This window comes from Ostrea edulis, chromosome 8 (genome assembly GCF_947568905.1).
Source record: "Ostrea edulis chromosome 8, xbOstEdul1.1, whole genome shotgun sequence".
NCBI classification, from domain to species: Eukaryota; Metazoa; Mollusca; class Bivalvia; order Ostreida; family Ostreidae; genus Ostrea; species Ostrea edulis.
Window position 1 is genome coordinate 30,836,783 of NC_079171.1, and position 21,557 is coordinate 30,858,339.

The window sequence follows — 21,557 nt, forward strand, 5'->3', positions numbered from 1 at the left end:
GCCCACGCGTGTGGATGGAAAGCCTAAGGACATACCTCAAAGTAGTGTTATATTACACACTGTGTACTTGTCAATCCTCATGAACACACGATTAACAGTAAACATTCCAGAGAACAATCAAGTGAAATAAAAGTGTTTAATGCGTTCATCCGCCATTATGATTCTGTGTTCCATATCTTGCTATACCAGTCATCATCTCCAGCTGTTGAAAGAAAACATACCTCATCCATATAAATAAGTATTTTCTTAGATTCAAACTAATATCTGTATTAATTTGTCTATATACAATATTATAATGATTTAAGGAGTCATACAAATGTCAAGCAAAGGAACAGACACACATGACAGGAACCTCAGAACAGGTTAACCTTAGTTATACTGAAACTTATGTCATATTTTTCTTATAGTTAAGTTGGGCCGTAACAAAGGGTATCAGTTTGATTATACTTTGGACTCAATGCAGTAAAATTGTATTGGTCTATGGATCCATCTTCGTAGGACCTCAACCTCCGCGGTAGTCTCAAGGTAGAGCGTTTGCCCCACATGCGGAAGGTCGGGGTTCGATTTCCAGCTGAGACAGACCTAAGTCGTTAAAACAGGTAGTTATGTACAGTTCCATTGCCAAACGCTCGGCATCAGGTGTGAATGTCATGGGTCCTCAAAAATGACCTTCAAAACGGATGTCCCATGTCAGAGTAGGTGTGGCACGCTTAAGAACCCTCACTGCTCAATGGCCGTAAGCGCCGAGCAAAGGCCTAAATTTGAAGCCCTTCACCGGTATAGGTGACGTCACTATATGGGTGAAACATTCTCGGAGGGACGTTGAGCAATAATCAATCAATCAATCGTAGGATCTCCGACAGTTCCTTGTACCCAATGAAGATCGCCAACATTCACTGAAGTGGTATTTCACAAACTTCACAGCTTATTTTAATGTTTTACGGCTGATCTGATATGAACATCATTATGATCAAATGTTTAAGCTCCTTCAAAACAAGCATAAAGCAGAACCAACCGGTTAACCACTACACCATCGTTACAGTGTTGATAACGATAACGAATCACCAAACAAAACCAATTCGTAAGAAACCAGAATTAGACTAAAATGTCAATAATTACTAGTGTTAAATGAACGTGCAGTGGAATTGACCGCGGGTACCTACTTTTTGACACACATACAGGGCAGCCATCTTTGTTGATATGGACGTTTCCTCGCCTGCATCCAGCAGGGAAATCTGGACAGATATCATCGGCTGAAATCGAGTACACGTGAATTTCGAAAGATGTTGTATGCCAGACATACATGTAGATGCAGAATCGACAACATGACAGTGTATGGTGATTTAGTGGGTCTGAACGTTCGTTTTGTTAATGCAGGGTCCTGTGTTCGAGCTCCCCTTTGAATTTTGCTGCATTAAAACTACTAAAATAGGAAGTTATTTCTCCTTCGCCACACGTTTGCCATTTACATGTGAGAGTCATTTGTTTTGGGGGTGAGACCTTGAAATATAGGATTCCGTGTCGTGGCAGGCGCTGACACATTAGTGAACCCCAACTGTATTGACCCTGAGCGCTAAGCATAGGTCTAAATTTGTGGCACATCAACAACAGCTACTGACGTCTCAATGTGAGTGATTTTTTTTTTTAGAATGGGCGGAAAGAATATACAACTTAACTTAAACTCCGATACACGATCTGTTTTATGAGATTGATCACTGTTCGTTATATTCACCTTGCATACACGTAAATAATTGGGGGGGGGGGGGGATTTGCTCTAGACGAAAACATATCTTCGACTAAAATCATGTACGCCTTACCACAGGAACACACGGGACAGGCGTGGTTGTTGAATTCAATACAAGATTGCGGACAGTCTGATGAAACCTTGGGACAGGCTGAGTGGGTGTGGCTCTGGGTATGACCTACACAGACATGGAAATCTGACTAAATACAACAATAATACAGACAGCTTATCATAAAATAATGGGATATCTAAAATTACATCTAAGAATCATAAAGGGGACCATGACAATGTTTTAAAGTGGAAGAATCATTGAACATGGAGATATCAAACTCAATCAAATTGTAAAGGTAACGATGTCTCAGTTAACATGTGATGTTCCTTAAACAGGTATCTGACTAGATCTTAGCCTCGTACTCCCTAACCTACAGCATGGGCTATGACAGCAGCACAACCCCACACCAATCGCTTAACCGAGCGTTAACCTTCTCCAGGGACAATACCGCAGGTTCGATCATATGTCAATAATCATATATCCATAATCATATGTTCATTATCATTGTATGTTGTAGATAACGACAAAATATTGTGATATTCTCCTACACGTCGTAGCATACTTTTTTTCAATTTGACATCCTACAGTGTGAAGTGCACTCAGGTACCTTTATATAAAGCACTGTGCTACTATAAACCAATTTTTCGCGTGCGAGTAATTTTCGCGAGAACTTTATCATTGTGAATACATTTCGCTGCATACAACTCCTTTAATGTATCTTGTATGTTTGAAGATAATCTCGGTCGCGAAAAAATGGTCACCGTGAATCAATTCCTCACTGGTAAATCGTGAAATAATGCCGTCGGGAATAAAAGTTGATTATAGTTTTTATTGAAGCCCTAAATAAGCTGCACATACGATTATCTTGCCATCCTTCGCTTACCTGACTCGATCTGCGCTTGTAAAGCTTTAACCTTCTCCAGGGACCATGTCTTCGGAACAATGATTTTTCCGTTTACGTACTGGATGGAAACTGTGTCCCCAAATACAATTTTCTTCTCTATAAAAAGCAATTATCAAACAAATACATGTATGTTTCAAAACATGAGTAAACACTGGAGAGATTCATTCAAAAGAATGTTGTAACATCAGTTACCGGTGCAGGTTCAGTCTGTGTGTACGTTAGCAACCGAGGTTAAACTCTAACTATTCATTGCTTTTACAAAATAATATAAACGTTTACCTAGTGTGTCTGCCTCAGCATTCCCATTGTTCTGGTTATAATTTTGTCCCACTGAACTGTGTGCGCCTGCGCTGCTCATAGAGGCTCCGCTCATGGACGGCGATAGGTTTCCTTGACTTTGCATTGAAAGCATTGCCATATTAAATGGTGACTTACTCGAACTTCCGGTCATGGACCCTGAACCCGGAAATGACGACATACTGGCACCTCCTGACGACAGTCCATTTGGAATGCCCCCTACGTTATTTGATAATCCTGGCGGAAACATGGACTGTGACATCCGGTCGTTGGTAAATGGTGCAGTGGTTATGGATGATGTTTTTGTGCCTTTTCCTGTCATGCCAAAACTTCCGCCAGCCATGTTTCCGGAAGTCAGGGGTCTAGGGCCGAACATCATGGTCTTATCAGTTAGAGCTAAGAAAAGTTCATGGAAATATTGATTAAATTATATAATCTTTTCTATACTGATTAAAAGGATGTAGACAATTTTGTGATTCGTAATTGTAGAAAATAAGACATCAACTCCAGATTTTATTTTAAATGATGAAATAATCATTTGTTTTTGTCATACCGCATTTTATCTATCATCTTAAAGCTATCAATAAATTATCCATACCAATTAGTAGATCTTAGACAAGCAATTTCAAAGCTAAACACCAAGAACTACCTGACCAAACGAAGGATAAGATGTGATGAGTGTAAATGTTTTGACCGATCAACAGGGGATGCTTACTCCTCCTAGGCACCTGATCCCACCTCCAAGGGTCCGTGTTTGCCCAACTCTCTATTTTGTATTGCTTTTAGGGGTTATGAGATTGATGACTGCTTGTTATTTTCACCTTTCATATAGAACGTAGGGAATATTCGATTCGCTAATTGTATGTAAGCACAAAGACCAATCCAAGTAACTGATCTCAGAAAATATATTGCTCTTTTTAATACAAATGTTGCAACTGTCAATGAATAATCGTACTTAGATTCTAGTTTTACGTCATCGTTAATTTAATTCTAACCGCTGTCAGATGTAAACAGAGAACATTTTTTTCTCGTTTAACATATCATGTGATAAGCAATGTACATGTGAGTTACTCAATCACAGGGATACCGATGTTCTATGTAAGAATGATACCTTAGAATAACATACAAAGCACAAATCTCTTGTCACAGGTCGTAGGTCGCAACTCTTATTTTAGAAACTGTCTTGTGTTAAAATAAGGACAAGAAGTAACACGTCAGGATATTTTTCATGAATTACATGTACTATAGCTAAAGTATGGCGGCGTAAAGCGTTTCATTTGATACGCTGAAGTATTTTCAAAAATGAACTTTATTTTTTATACATGTGTATTTACAATATGCGTTAATTTCTGTCCGAATTCCCAGTCATTAGAATAGACGTACTATATTCATCATCAAGATTCATACGCACATTGTTCACAATGTCATCGTATTCATGAGGGAAGTGCTGTCATTATAAGTGGATATGGGAGGCAAAACTATTGGAAATGTAAGTCTATAAGTTAAAATGAAAGATGAAGATATCTAACAATGATCAATCTCGCAACTCCTATAAAGAATACAAATAGAGAGTTGCGCAATCACAGACTCCCTGACTATATATATACAAGAGGTGGGATCAGGTGCCATTATATCCTGATCAGTTAACGGAGTAATACGTAGTCAAAATTAGTGTAAAAACAACTTACCTCCAAAGCCAAGCGACATTTGGCTCATCATTCCGCCGCCTCGCTGGTATCTCCTTTTCTCATGTTTCACATACGGATCTCCGTCATCCAGGCTCTTGCTTTTCCTCTTCAAAAGTTCTTGCTTCTCGTCGTTCCTTTGCAATTCCATTGTCTTTTTCCTCTGTTTAGCGCGTGTAATTTCCTCCTGTCTTTGAATGGGATCTTTTGGTGAAAGTTGTTTGAGATGAAGACCAACATCCTCATTATAATTACTTAGATCTGGCAGTGAGGGATTCACCTCAAATCCAGAACGAGGAGACGTAGCAGCGTCATCAGGATTTGAAGTTTTGTCGATGAAATACTCAATTGCACCCAAGTTCTTTGCGTTGTTTTGTCCATTTTGTCTAACGATTTCAAGAGTTTGTGGATTTCTAAAAGATATCCCGTGTTGTATTTCTGAAACAGAGACCTGATATTTCTAAGATTGTGACTAGACATATCTAAAGGTTTCATGAGTGAATAACAAAATTAGACGGGATTCGAATCCCGCTCGCGCCGGTAAGTCAGAAAGTTTTACAGTTCACTTTCGGAAGGTCGGTGGTCTCTTTGTATCAGGTACATTGTATCTGGGTTCTCTCTTCCACCAATAAAAAAACTGGGCTCCACCATACAACTGAAAAATTGTTGAGTGTGGCGGAAAACATCAATCAATCAATAGACGGTGTATGAGAATTGGTTGATTGTTTTACGTTCTGCTGGGACATGTGCTCTTATATTGACACGCCAGTTGTAGATGAAGTACCACAAATTTAGATCGATGCTGAACGCCCAGGGCTGTAGCAATTGGATATCGAAGGTAAAAATATTGATCAATCTCAACTCCTATATTTGCATACAATGGATGCTTACTCCTAGCAATGAAGGTCCTTCAACGTGCCAATGTCTGTCGCGACATGGAACCTCTGTTTTTAAGGTCATACTCGAAAGACCCGTGCTATTCACTTCTAAATGCCGAGCGTTTGGCGAAGGAACAACCACTACCTGTGTTTATATCTTGAGTTTGACGCGGCCATTGCACGAGCGAGGCTCGAACTCATAACGCCCCGGTTACAAAGCGAACGCTATACCACTGAGCTATTGTGGCATGTCTGTATGAAAAATAGGGTAAGAAAAGAAAAACAAAGAAATGAAGATAACAAACGGGGATTAAGAGCATAGCGTTTTACAAATACTGTTGATTTTGCAAGACATGTGATCTTAGAATGATCATTTTAAAATAGATCATAGCACCCCTTCAAATCACCATTGCTTTACATGACAAATAAGCATAACGACAAGTGACTTGCTATATGGTTCTTTAAAATTGCCTCAGTTTGGTCATCTTATGTTTAATGTTCTTATAATACAGATAATAAGGGGGCGGATATAGGAATTGAAGTTAGGGGCGCAACTTCATAAGGCTGGAGGTCTGGCGAAGCCCTGTTAGGGACAGGGGCGAAGTCTGCTCATGAATTTTATACATTTTATTGGGCTTGACATATGTCTCCTACGTAGTTACGAGTTGTTGTTTTTAATAAGATATAAATTATCTCGATAAAGATAACAATAAATCAAAAGATCTTGTCATTTATTTATCTGAGAGTCAATAAAAAGGTTGCCTCTTTTGTTGGTTTTTTTCTAAACAAGAGACATTGGTTTACCTTAAATTTGAAAATGTTAGGAGGGCGCGTGCAGTTTCTGCCCCCTCGTCCTAAATCCACCACTGCTTTAAATGTGGAGAATAATCATAATGCTGAAATACGTCTTTCTTACCATGAAGTTAATGATAATCTCTATATCGTATCACGCTAGAGCAAACACAAAGTATATTTTACCACACATTAACAATACATCCTACATTGTTCAGAAATATTAAATTTAGTACAGAAAAGGCTCCTACCTGATATTGTGAACGTAATTTCTGCCAAGAAAACGATCATAAAAATCAACATATTGCATAATATTTGTAATATTTGTTCAGTCCATTTAAAAAAAATGATATCACGCATGCGCCAATCAAACCGATTGTCATGGCGTATTGGGAAAGACCGATAAAGAAAACAGAAATTCTGTTAAAGCCACGTGACCACAAATGGTCTCACCTGCCGTCGAAAATGCGACTGGATAATGAACTTTACTGGAAAGGGGCATTAGCTGTCATTTTGTCACCAAAATTTTAATTCAATGAAAAGTGTCCCATCATATATTTCAGGAATAACAACAGTAATGATTTCAAACACTTTTTACCCTCAAAACAGTTACATGAATATGTGATTTTGGTGATTAAAAAATATTTTCTAGCAAGACAATAATTCTTCTTCATATATTTTTTTACACTAAAAGTGGTTATCTTACGTAGTTTTATTAAGTTTCTATTCTTTTTGGACAACATAAATGCTGTTGTAAGTTATTCATATATAATTCCATGCCATTAAACGATTGGGGGGGGATGCCATCACTTTCACAGTTAATGCCCCTTTAAGCTTTCTTGAGTGTGAATTCAACAAAATCCTCCAACGATGCATTGTTTGTATATTTGTCTTAAAAGGAATGTGAATCAAAGTAGTGTTTCTGGTAATTTCTCTCAAAATTCCTCAAATTTTCTTTCGGAGTTTTCTCTTCAAATTCACAAATGAAACCTTCTTAGAGATTTATAAATGACATAGGCCTTTCCAGTTCCATGAATATTCATTCGATAATTTAAGAACATTTGTAATCAATTCTCATGTAACGGCACCGTGGTAAATTTTGCAGTGAATTGTTCTTGGACTTCGGGAATGCAATCGCTGAATTTAACTTAAAGCATCATTTTAGGAGTCTGGGTCCTTATTCGCAAAATATTTTACAACTAAGATCAAAGTTTACGAACACTGTAATTTTCTTATTTTTCATTTCTTGTAACTTTTCTTAATTAATATGTGAAGTACAACTGTGGATTATAAAACTTGATATTATACTTACGATCTTGTGATCGCTTTTTGAATATCAAGACAGATTTTTTTTTCAGCTTAGTCGTAATATGTTTCGTGAATAAGGGCCCAGGAGATGATTGGTTGATTGTTAAACGTCCCGTCGAGAATTTTCACTGGTATTAGGACGTCACCTGCCGTGGATTCAGTGGCCGGATTTATAACAATAGGCACCTTTTCATCCAAACCACAATTCCAGGAAAAGTCTTTAATTCATAACAGCATATACATAAAAAAAAAAAACCCACATGAAATACATTTATACAGGCACACCTTATCAAAATAAAATCTTCAATTGTTAACAATAACTTAGAATAAGTATGATATGTGAGTTTCATGTATATTCACGAATATAAATTTCAATTTTGAAAATACTTGATGGTATAAAATAAAAAGCTTCGTGCCGGCACACTTCATAAAGCACGTCACAGTCTCTGAAACGTTTTTCTTTTTCTCATTGAACGGCGAAAGAACGCAAAGCGAACGGTGAACGCCATTTTGTGAACGATGAACGAACGGAGCGCAAACTGAACGTTGAACTCAAGATGATATTATATGTATTCGGAATGTTTCGGATTTTGCCCGTGGATTGTACTTATTTCATAATCAGTTAAGAAAACAGATACGCATATTTAATCAAGGAATAAATGACAAATATAAACCGGAATCGGAAAACGGCATGTTTTACAGTTCAGAATATATTCAGTCTAAACAAAGCATAGTTTATTTTTGTATCAGTGCTGAATGCATATTTCTCATGAAATATTCAAAACCCAATTTCCATATCTGCAGTATCACATGTACATACACATGTATGCATACGTGTATGTACATTGAAATGTAGGGGGAAATAAATACATATTTGGTATCATATTCTATACATGTATATTTAGAATTCGTGATCTTTTCATGATGAATTATTGGGTATTAATTGAAAATCGAGGCGCCATCTCGGTATACTATTAAATTTTAACAAATGATAATGGTATTTTTTAATACATTAGTACATATAGTGTACATGTATGTGAAAAGGAAAGGACTAGTAATTAGCACTGAAAACACATCTAGAACTTACAAGTGTGTTTCTTCAGAATCCATGAGCTCGGTCATTTGGGATACCTGTAATTAACAAACACACCCGAAAGGAGTCAAGATAGATGCATTAGACACACAAAACGGACGGATTATGTACCATGTGTCAGATCAGTTTATGAAATTCAGGATTCCTTGTCTCCATGTAACAAAGTGGTGAGTGGTTTTCAGTTTTCTTTGAATTTTATAATCCTGACATTTTTACTTCAAAATTGTATTTCTGATACGACAAGAAAGTTTCCTTGTACTCTTACGTGACGGGAGAGCTCACGATGAAGGCACAGTGAATAAGCGGGAAAATGGCAATGTGGAATGTTTCAGGGACTGCAGGGCTTAATTGAAATGTATTCTGGAGTGAAACGATCCATACATGCACTTTAATGTACTTTCAATGAACAAGGGACGTTATTGGCTATATACCGCCGTACATGTAATTTGTTTCATTTTTTCAACTTTCATACCATGCTTAATTACTCATTTTATTTATTATTTCAGATACCTACATTCTATTTCCATTTCTGTCGAAATCCCCAGTCGTTATATATTCATCGATATTCATAGGCGTATTGTTTACAACTACAAGAGATTCATGAAGAAATTGCTATCATTACAATTTTTGGAAATATGAAAGACAAAACACTAGATATACAAGTCTTGATTAGTTCACAAAATGAATATATATGTATAAATTTTGATACATCCCATTAGTCTGATTTCTTCTACATCTACCTCCGTGTGTAGAATCCATCGTTATCAATTCACTTAACATTAATTAATCTTAAGCTCTGCGCCTTATGAGCGTTGTCACCTTATCTACGAAATGTCCTGATAGAGCCTTAGTCTGCGCAGGGATATTATATACTGTTGTGTTATCGCAGTGTGCGGTCCCACATGTCTAATGATAAAGCCGATAACGCATAAAAACATGAACTACTGAGACAAAGCCCGCCAACTCTCAGAGTCCGTCAGTCCACTTCATGATGCTTTCAACAGTTATTATCGCATTCCTGGTTGATCAGATTAATGAATCACAAGGTAATTAGTTTTTAACTGTCTATAGTATCATTCATGTTTCTTTGTTCTTCAATTTTTCGTAATTTTCACAGGCTGTTGAAAATGTATGAATTATACGGCTGTCGCTTCACCTCTCGACTAAGAAGATAAATTTTCCTGATCACTTTTGATAAGCAAAGGGTCATTCGATAGAGCGATTTCTTCTGTCTGTTGTTTATTCTGCGAGTAAACTCAGGTGACCTATTGAAGTTGATCTGCGTCCACCGTCGTCCTTCGTCCTCCGTGCGTTATCAATCTAACATTTCTAACTTCTGGATAACTTCCATTCCAATTGTTATACCCCCCGCAACAAGTTGTGGGAGGTATACTGGAATCGGGTTGTCCGTCTGTCTGTCCGTCCGTCCGTCCGTCTGTAGACGCAATGGTTTCCGGGCTCTAAAGCATCATCCTTTCCACCTACTGTCACCATATCATATATATGGACTACCCATGGGATGAAGATGTTCCCTATTGATTTTGGGGTCCAAAGGTCAAGTGCACTGGACATCGAAGTAGCAATATGGTTTCCGGGCTCTAAAGTGTTATCCTTTCCACCTACAGTCACCATATCATACATATGGACTACCCATGGGATGAAGATGTTCCCTATTGATTTTGGGGTCCAAAGGTCAAGCGCACTGGACATCGAAGTAGCAATATGGTTTCCGGGCTCTAAAGCGTTATCCTTTCTACCTACAGTCACCATATCATACATATGGACTACCCATGGGATGAAGATGTTCCCTATCGATTTTGGGGTCAAAGGTCAAGCGCACTGGACATCGAAGTAGCAATATGGTTTCCGGGCTCTAAAGTGTTATCCTTTCCACCTACAGTCACCATATCATACATATGGACTACCCATGGGATGAAGATGTTCCCTATCGATTTTGGGGTCAAAAGGTCAAAGGTCAAGCGCACTGGATATCGAAGTAGCAATATGGTTTCCGGGCTCTAAAGTGTTATCCTTTCCACCTACAGTCACCATATCATACATATGGACTACCCATGGGATGAAGATGTTCCCTATCGATTTTGGGGTCAAAAGGTCAAAGGTCACGTGCACTGGACATCGAAGTAGCAATATGGTTTCCATTTAAATTCCTTTAATGGCTTTTTTCATCGCATGGAGATGCTGTGTTCCTAGATACCTTTTGGATCATAAAACTGAAGTTTTACCTATTACCAACACCCTTTGGGAGATTGGGGTAAGCGGGGGTATTCTTAGTGAGCATTGCTCACAGTACCTCTTCTTTTCAACTTGGTTTACATGCTTTAGAACAAGGTGACATAAATTGTATATTTCAGGACTTCTGCACCTCCGGGGCCTTTGGGGCGGAGCAAAAACTGCTAGAAATGTCCATTTTGAAAACTATTCTTTACAACTGCACATCTATAAGAAGAACTAATTGTAGTTATACAGAGCTGGACGGCCTCTACCAAAATTTTCAATTTCATTATCTACGGGGTAAGGGTTCAGACCCCAGGGCGGGACTTAACTTGGTATATAGTATTTGTGTAAAACTTTCAAATGATATCGTCTTTAATGTTTTCGGTACTGAATTGAAACTAATTAAATATTTAGAAAGAGTAGGTAGTCCTCTATCAAACTTGAAAAAAAAAATATATGACTCAAGGTTTAGAGGTTTGGGTTTCAGGGTGGGGCCAAAGTCATTATAGTTTTTATTGTCTTTATCATTTAAATGATTTCTTTAATTTTGCTGATACGGTATAAAAACTAAATGCACACTTTAAAAAAAAGCAGAAAAGGATGTTCCAAAATCATGAATCTCGAAAAATCAAGGTGTGGTCTCCTGGGCGAGTTGAAATTAGTCACTTCGTGCTAATGTTACATACTAGAAGTCTTCCATCAGTATATATACTTTCGGGGGCATTTATGTTTTAATGACATATCTTGTTTGATACTGCTACTGAATATTAGAATTTAGCTTAGATACAATTTGTATATGAAGAACAAAATTGTTATAGATTGCATAGCCCTTGTGTCTGGTGGTACTTTTAACTAATGCCCAGGTGACCGATACGACCTGCAGGCCACTTGTTTATATTAAAAAGGTTATGGTATCTGTCTGTCAACTCACGTAATCAGATATATTTCATTGAGTCATACCCAAAACAGACCAGAAATATGCATATAAAGAATGACAAATTCAGAAGAAACAATTCTTATTTCTGTGATTTTGTATATTCTGACACACTGATTTTGACTACGGATAACTCCGTTTACCTGATCAGGATATAGGGCTCACGGCGGGTGTGACCGGTCAACAGGGGATGCTTACTCCTCCTAGGCACATGATCCCAACTCTGGTGTGTCCAGGGGTCCGTGTTTGCCCAACTATCTATTTTGTATTGCTTATAGGAGTTACGAGATTGATCACTGTTCGTTATCTTCACCTTGCATTCTGATCTCATCTAATAAACCTATACCACACCGCCATCTTTCAGGTTTTCTCTTCACAATTAGCAAAAACAATCCTCTAGGATCATGTTCGCCGAATTTCCTCTGTCCTCCGATGTGTCTTCAAAAAACTGCTTCCGGTTGTAAATGTGACTGTGGTAACATGGATCCGTCACACCCTGAGAAGCTTGGTACCAACGTAAATCAGCAGCCTCAATCTGGAGGTAGGTTTGATTGAGAAATTGAGTGTTTGGAACTATTTAAGTCTCCTGTCTGGGCCACGTGTTCACTAGCGGTACAGTATGTGTGGCTCTGACATAGATGTGTCATTGATGTTTTATTTTAAGTTCATCATTTATCTAATTAGGAACCTTTTTAGGTCAAAAGGTGTGACCAAATTTGCGGTCTGTCAAACAATATGTCCCTGATCTTTGATCATTGGGAATAAACTTTATCACACGTTGGTGGAATCTATGAACCTCAGGCTTCAACACAGAGTTACAGATATTTGTAATTGTAATTAAAAGATTTATATAGCGCCCTATCAACATTGGTTCTCTAAAGCGCTTTACAAATGTGAAAGAAAAGATAATATAAAATCGATGTACACATACATGTGAATAAAATATTCATAGTGTCAGAATTAAAATGCATAAATATTATTATTAATATATAGCAATATGATATGATTACCCTAATAACATACGAAACAATGATTTCCAAGACCCGAATGGAGAGTATGAATTCCTCTCCACTCCAGCCCCTAGGAATATGTATTTTCCTGTTTAAAGTAATGTTTCACAGTGCTTGCTTTATCGATAAGACATTGGTACTGATATTTTGAGGGGTCTGTTTCATAGGTTATGGAACACAGATCGGTGTAGGCTGATATTTTGAGGGACCTGTTATTTAGGCTATGGAACACAGAAAGGTACTGATATTTTGAGGGATTTGTTTTTTAGACTATGGAACCCAGATCGGTGCGGATGTTTTTAGGCGGCTATTTTGTAAGCTATGGAACACAGATCGATGCTATTATTTTGTTATTTAGGCTATGGAACACAGAAAGGTACTGATATTTTGAGGGATTTGTTTTTCACACTATGGAACACAGATCGGTGGCGATGTTTTTAGGCGGCTGTTTTGTAGGCTATGGAACACAGATCGGTGCTGATATTTTGAAGGGGCTGTTTTTAGGCTTTGGAACACAGATCGGTGCTGATATTTTGAGGGCTCTGTTTTGTAGGCTATGGAACACAGATCGGTGCTGATATTTTGAGCGCTCTGTTTTGTAGGCTATGGAACACAGATCGGTGCTGGTATTTTGAGCGCTCTATTTTGTGGGCTATGTAACACAGATCGGTGCTGATATTTTGAGCGCTCTGTTTTGTAGGCTATGGAACACAGATTGGTGCTTATATTTTGGGGGCTCTGTTTTGTAGGCTATGGAACACAGATCGGTGTAGGTTGCAGCAGTAACTGGATGAATTGTCGGGCTCCCTGTGCCACAGCTGTCAATCCCACATCCGGGTGTGTAGAATGCAACTGCCGTAAGTTTTCAGGGTTATATCGAGCTTGTTATATCTTTAACATTATACTGATTTTGTTATACATATATCTAATTATACCGAGCTTCCTATCCTTGATTATACCGACGTTGCTACTTTTATTATACCGAAATTGTTATTTTTATCATACCAAACGTGCTGTTTTTGTTGTACCGAGGTTGTTACATTTTATCATACCAATCTTGCTATTATAATTATACCGAGCTTGCTACATTATACCGGGCTTTCTATTGTTATTATACTTGCTATTTTTTACCATTTCGAACTTGTTGTTTGATTATACCAAGCTTATTATTCTTAATTACTGTAAACCGAGTATGTCGTTCGTTATCGTGACCCTGTCAGCAAAATTAATACGAAAAATACTTTTCTATATATACTTATTTCTATGTCATGTATATTATTCCTGAATAATTCCAATGTTTAAATATCTATTACAATTGTTTTGATTGGACAGAAATAAAGCTGAACGAGAGTTTACAGATCAATAAATCCGAAAACGTCCCGTATTCATACGCGCCTGAAAACAAATAATGTACTGCGGGGAAACTATTCATTTTTTAAAATTGTTTATACAGTGAATAAATTGGAATGATAAGAATCAAACGTTCTTTTTGAAAAAAATTATCAACTTGTAAACTCCGGACATTTTATTCACAAACTTAACATAAATGTGATCCATTTTTATTCAGTTTGTGAGTAAAATGTCCGGAGCTTACATATCTATAAATGTTCAAATCGAATGTTTAATCCCATAATATTAATAGCTCAAGTCACAACGCCACGTCCTTTAACAACGCAGCCACACCATAGCACAACATCTTATAGAAGTACACACCCGACGCAAACGTCAACGTCATCAACTATGACATCAATCGTGACGACACAAACACCTACCACTAACTCACAGTCATCTTCCTCGAAACGCACGCAACCGGCGTCCACACAATCATTATCAACCAGCAACACGCCGTCGGCATCGTCTACCTCAGTTTTCACCACGTCATCCACAACGGTAAATTCCTGCCAAAACACTATCACGTGCATCCTTAGCTGTACAAATGGTTTTGTTATAGATCCCACGCCCGCCCCTGATGGTTGCCCTGGTTGTTCGTGTAAAACAGGTACTAATTATACAGAAAGATTGCATTTAATCATAATAATAAGAGAGCTATAATGGTCGGGGTTGGTTTTTTTTTGGGGGGGGGGGTGTTTTGCAATAAAAAATGAATCCGTCTTGTTGTTCGCTATTTTATATCTTCATTAAAATCGACTGATTTTACAAATTATTAATTATTAACAAGGACTGGGGCTTGATGAATGATTCAAAGTCAGATAAGCTCTTACAAATGTTTTTTGACATCCCAATAGTGTAGAAAATGATCACCAACTTGCTTTAGGAAACTTAGCAAAATATTATATAAATGAGACACCATACATGTAACGACTAGGGAAAGAGGACGCATAACTTTCTCTGCCCATGTTCGTAATGAATAACAAGACTGAAGTCTTCCATTTGCTATAGTAAAGACTCGCCGGAAGTATGAATATGGTTTTAATATATCGGGTATGGTGTTCTAGAAATCCACATTGTATTTTCTGTTTCAGCTCAGACGGCATTGACGACAAACACTCCTAACACATCGATGTTTAAGGTACAGTGTTCACTAAATACCTCCTATCGGTGAATTCTGTTTATCGTCTGAACGTATATTATTCACAAATTTAGAGTAGTACCACTAATTGTTCTGCCATAATTACCATACTTGATTCTCATTTGATGACAAACTTCCTACGTTTTAATTCCTATTCTTCTTTATGTAAAACTTATACGTTACCAATGTTGATGTACCAGATGCACATTTCGACAAATAATGTTTCTTCAGTGATGTTCAACCGAAATGTTTGAAATCCGAAAAACAATAAACTTGCTAGAGCTATTCTAGGGAAAAACAGAGGGCCAAAAACTGGAGTCAGATTCGTCTAATAAGCATATACATGTACCATATATGTAATATCTTTGATTTACATTGATTTTGTCCCATTTTCAGTTAGCTGATGTCCATTCATTTTTGTCATACTCAACCTATAACTGTCTTGATAACGAGGAAAATTTTCAACTTCTGTCGTTGTAATTATCTTCCCCTTTTTCCTATATTGTACTCTCTTTTACACATGCTTTTTCGATATGTCTGTCTTGTTGTGGACTGATAGCTTTTCTGACATGGCTGAACTCTTGTAGATTGTCACATTAATATCCATGTGCCTGCATTGATTTAGATGGTCGGTTTCCATGATAACCTCGTATTGTTGTAGATTGAAAGTTTATATGATAACCTCGTATTGCTATAGATTTCTAGTTTCATGATAATTTTATATTGTTGTAGATTTCTGGTTTCCTTGATAACCTCGTATTGCTGTAGATTTCCAGTTTATATGCTAACCTCGTATTGTTGTAGATTTCCAGTTTATATGATAACCTCGTATTGTTGTAGATTTCCAGTTTATATGATAACCTCGTATTGTTGTAGATTTCCAGTTTATATGATAACCTCGTATTGTTGTAGATTTCCAGTTTATATGATAACCTCGTATTGCTATAGATTTCTAGTTTCAATGATAACCTCGTGTTGTTGTAGATTTCTATAGTTTCCATGATAATATTGTATTGTTATTAATAGATTTTTAGTTTTCATGATAATCTCATATTGTTATGGATTGTTAGTTTATATGATAACTTCGTGCTGTTGTAGATTGCTATTTTATATGATAACCTGCTATTCTTGTATATTTCTAGTCTCCGTTATAACCTCGTGTTTTTGTAGATTGTTAGTTTCTCTCATAACATTGTATCGATCTGAATTATAACTATCATTAGATATTTCTTTACTGTTGTGGATTGCTTATTTTACTTATCAATTTTTGTCAGTTTTATTAATTGCTACTTTCATGCGTTGTTTTGCATTCTCAATTTCACTGATTGTAATACAGCATCTTGTTTAACGTCCCTCGAGAGAATTTTTTACTCATATGGAGACGTCATCAATACCGTTGAAAAGCTTCAAATTTAGGTCTATGCCCGGCGCTTATGGCCATTGAGCAGTGGGTTTCTTTAGCGTACCACACCTACTGTGACACGAGAGATCCGCTTTTAAGATCATCTCCGAGGACCCGAGACATCCATAGTTGATGCCGAACGTTTGGTGATGGAACTGTCACTACTTGTTTTAACGCCTTAGGTCTACCGCGGCCGGGAATCGAACCCTGAACTTCCGCAGGTGGGGCGAATGTTCGACCACTAGATAACCGCGGTAGTCTCAATTTCATTGGAATATGTGCACGTTTGTGAATTGGTCGTTTTCCTTGATACATGTATAACTTCACTATAAAAAACAGTATTGCTTCTGTTGATGATATCGCCCTCGTATTATTGACTGTCAAAACGAAAAAATCTGTAATTTTAGAAAACTGCCAGTGTCCGTTTTGTGAGTGTCCCTGTACTGTTATTGATCATCATGTTTTTCCTTTTATATTATGTATGTTCTGTTTTATGCCTTGACCTTCCTTTCTTTAATGTCCGTGTACTGTTTTATATTATATATGTTCTGTTTTATGTCTCAACCTTCCTTTCTTTAATGTCCGTGTACTGTTTTATATTATATATGTTCTGTTTATGTCTCGACCTTCCTTTCTTTAATATCCGTGTACTGTTTTAGACTGTCAGTTTCCCTGTGCGTTACACGATTTCACCATCCGTGACCACGCCTACAACCCCTACACGCCCACCCAGCACGACACTGCATAAAATCGTATGCCCGGGAGTTTTTAATTGTTCCAAGACTTGTTACACTGGGTACCGTCTCAATTCACAAGGATGTCCTCTATGTGAGTGCGCGCCATTGCCAACCGGTTTGCCATGAACATTGAGTTTGTAATAATAAAGATTCTTAAAATAATAAAGATTCTTAAAATCCACCAATTGTGTCGTTAGTTGTATTGATACTATTTGCAGTGGCGGATCTTAAAGGTAACAGGTATTGTGTCTCTTATTTTGGATGAACAACTTTAACAAAGATGGTGGTTGTCTTATCCCCCTGTTAATATCGCCCCCTTTTAAAATTGTCCGGATTCGCTAGTGATATTTGAACTTATCGGACAAGTGGGACATGGAATTTTTTCTCAGATCAGTATAAAGATAAACATATACCCTAATAGCAGTACAGCTCTTTATAGAATATACATGTTAGTGGTTTTGAAATGAACTCCAATTATATCAATCAATTGCCCCTTGTAGCATCCCCAGCAACAACAAATGAGAAAGATGTTTTCCAAACATGTACTATAATAATGACAATAGTATTCCACATCATGCATTCACGTTTTCTTTTCTTTTTCTGTCCCCGGATCTAAGTTTGACTCAAAGACCATGAACTGAAAATATACTTTGACTTGAGATTTTGTATTATATTGACTTATTACTTCACTGCGTTATTCCTTTATTCAAAATCTAATCTGCGTCATACATAAATATTTTATCCAAAATAGATATTAACGGCAAACTAACAACTCATCTTTATGACAATGAATTCAGCTTTTCCATCGTCAACTTCCGATATTTATGTAGCGATGTTCCACCATCCCCTGTATATTGTGTTTATGAATTTCAACTGAGTCAATATGCAATAGCTTGATCTGCGTATGATCAGTTTTTAAATCGAGGCAGGCTACTGACAAAGAAGTCAGCATTTCGTAAATGCTATGGTCTTTATAACGATTTAGTTTGCTAATACAACTTATCAATATCAGGAATTAATAACCTTCATTTACCATGGGCAGAATTTATCCTCTCTCTCTCTCTCTCTCTCTCTCTCTCTCTCTCTCTCTGTGTGTGTGTGTGTGTGTTTCTTGTTTCTCATTTTCTTTCTTTCTCTTTCTTTCTGAAACAGAGTATTGAATTTTTTTTCTGGTAAAAAATATAAGTTGTCCTATGCTTACGAAAGCCTGTCTAAAAATCCCGCACAATTTATTTCTGTGTGTAAAATAATTAACGAAGACTCAAAGAGTGTCCCCAAAACAGAAGAAACTCGATATGCAACACGCTGGGTTCTACATTTTTCAACTGAAAACAGATAGAAATGTAAATTCTATCCTCTGGATGAAACAAATCACAATTTTTTAATGATAGCTTCACTTCATCTCCTTGCCATTTTCCATTTTTCTTACTTGAAAGACAAAAATCGTCAAAGTGAGTGGCATACATACATGTAAATAGTGAAACTGAGAACGTGCTCTTGATTGTATTGTGATAGGAAGTAAATGTTACGCGATCTGCACTTGTGGATTGATTGATTTATTAAATGTTGTTTTACGTCCCATTCGAGAATATTTCACTCATATGGAGATGTCACCACTGCCGGTGAAGGGCTGCAAAATTTAGGCCTATGCTCGGCGCTTATGGCTATTGAGCAGGGAGGGATCTTTATCGTACCACACCTGCTGCGACACGGGACCTCGGTTTTTGCGGTTTCATCCGAAGGACCGCCCCATTTAGTCGCCTCTTACGACAAGCACGGTGGTAATGAGAACCTATTCTAACCCGGATCCCCACGGATAACTTGTGTATTGAAATCATATGGCACTTCGAATTCCTGTAAGAATGTATATCCATTTAAGGAATGACTTTAATTCTGGGTCAAGTTATACGAGTATAACCTGGTTTGGGTCAGTTTACGATTTATAATCCGCGAAGCCGATTATAAAAAAAAACACCGTAAACTGACCCAAACCAGGTTATACTCGTATACCTTAACTGAGCCGCGCAATGATTCACTTAGCAACAACGACGAAGCGTCTACATGTAGCTATAGAAGGTCGCCATCTTAACTTGTTGTCAATTTGTCTTAGTTCAACAGACCCTAGCCTATTTATTAAATTATTGTATCAAAGGTGAAGTTTGTCACGACAGAAAATTTGTGTAGACTATGCATGCAATGCGTATTTCGCTGCCCTTTAGAGATCGACTTTGAAATCGCTCATCTCCGACAGATTGAGAAAATACGGGAAATTGTCGCATTGTTTAGGCCTAGATCTACCCAAAGTAAGTCTTCAAATATCAGAAAATGCAATGATTTGCGGCTTGTAACTCTGAAAAATTCTACTATATGAAAATTTACCCTTGCATGCAAAGCTGTCACTAATAGTAAATCCAACAAAAGAAAATATGTAAGCAAGTAACAAATCGCGATCCACATGTTAATGTGATTGACGTCATGTGGTAAAATGTGACGTGTAATTTTTTTTTTGTTGCTTTGTTGAAAGGCGGATCAGCAATGAAACACCCCGTCCCCCCTTTCCCCAGTGAGAAATGTATTTGAAAATGAACAGGACAATGCTTACTTGGTACATCAATAATGCGAATATAATATCTTTGTTTTAATCTCTTTTAAAATTATTCGATCACCATACAGAAAAAGATGATTTACAACAGTGATTAGCGTACAAGTAGATGCTAATTGACAACGAGAAAACAGTATGTGTATCAACCCGAAATATCTTATTTTGCACGTTGACTTTCTATTCCATAAACAGTGCTGCGGTGTAAATTTAGAGAGAGAGAAAATAGTTCCGGCTTCTGGTTGTTAAAGGGGTGTCTCCCCAGACCAAACCAGGTTATACAAAAATAACCTGCGTTCCCCAATTGGAATTTGACGAATCAGAGACAAGGATACAATAACAATTAAATTATATAAATATAAAGTTGTCAGTAGACTATATTGCGGAAAAATGGTTTAATATATCCAAAAGGTATTGCCCACAGAAATCTCCAACTGTCTTTATTAGCATTTCAGAAAATGGGAACATCAGTTACTAGCATTTAATATCATGCACACCTTTCGAATTAACATAAAGTGAAAAATGTACATCTCGAGTAATTCATTCTGAATATAAAGACGTATTAAGTAACCAATATAAAAATTAATTTGACTAAAACAACGAAAGGCATCATAGTCATCACTTCAAATAATCGCCTTTATTTCGGCCGTTTCCACACAATGATTTTCCACTTCCATGTTTTTCGTTTATTTGTTTGAAATATACATTGAAAACTGCTTAAACTGGGTATCATACGGATCGATATGAATACACTAGACGAAGTTTCGAACTTTCTTTTTTGCTGTGTTTGAACTAGGTTAACACAGTTACATTAAAATCAACGGAAACGGCAGATATTTTCACCAGATGTTGCATTCCTAAATATATAAACAAAACAAGATTTTTTTCTCTCGAATCTGTTTTTAATTCAAAACACTCTTTCTATAGTGTAAAACTTATACGGTACCAATTTTGATGCACCAGATGTGCATTTCGACAAATAATGTCTCTTCAGTGATGCTCAAATTTTCAAACGTTCCTACATAAGCTAAATCGATTAAAATGACGTAGTAACGGATAAACTGTCAGGGCGATGTATTTAAGAATACAATGTAATTTACTGGCCTAAAGCTGGTCGTGGGTCGTCAGATCTCCAATTAATCTAAGGCGGTAATGTTCTCTCGATAACCGACGACGCACGGAAGACACGCAGGGACGATAACCTTATCAGGACAGTTCAGAGTTATCTCCCGTGACAAGCACCTGCACCTTGCAGTGTAAAAGAGAACAGAGGAACATAAATACGTGTTAGTCCAATAATAACACCGCGGGACGAACAAAAAAAACAACTTTCAAGAACAAATTTCACTCCATCAGT

The 21,557-nt window shown here is 37.2% G+C and overlaps 1 protein-coding gene across 1 annotated transcript; it reads left to right on the forward strand.

Moving 5' to 3' along the window:
* The first annotated feature begins 9,611 nt into the window (after positions 1–9,611).
* LOC125661531 (uncharacterized) lies at positions 9,612–17,782 on the forward strand. The gene is made up of 6 exons (XM_048893571.2): positions 9,612–9,799; positions 12,287–12,463; positions 13,682–13,789; positions 14,575–14,931; positions 15,416–15,462; positions 17,524–17,782. Exons 1-6 carry the CDS (start codon positions 9,742–9,744, stop codon positions 17,725–17,727), a joined length of 951 nt encoding a protein of 316 aa, XP_048749528.2. The 5' UTR covers positions 9,612–9,741; the 3' UTR covers positions 17,728–17,782.
* The last annotated feature ends 3,775 nt before the right edge of the window (positions 17,783–21,557 follow it).

Bases quoted from the DNA above. Each gene is read 5' to 3' on its own strand.
- LOC125661531 (XM_048893571.2), top strand. From the start codon at position 9,742: ATGATGCTTTCAACAGTTATTATCGCATTCCTGGTTGATCAGATTAAT. The intron at 12,464-13,681 runs GTAGGTTTGATT...TCTGTTTTGTAG, and splicing joins TCAGCAGCCTCAATCTGGAG to GCTATGGAACACAGATCGGT. The intron at 15,463-17,523 runs GTACAGTGTTCA...GTACTGTTTTAG, and splicing joins CTAACACATCGATGTTTAAG to ACTGTCAGTTTCCCTGTGCG.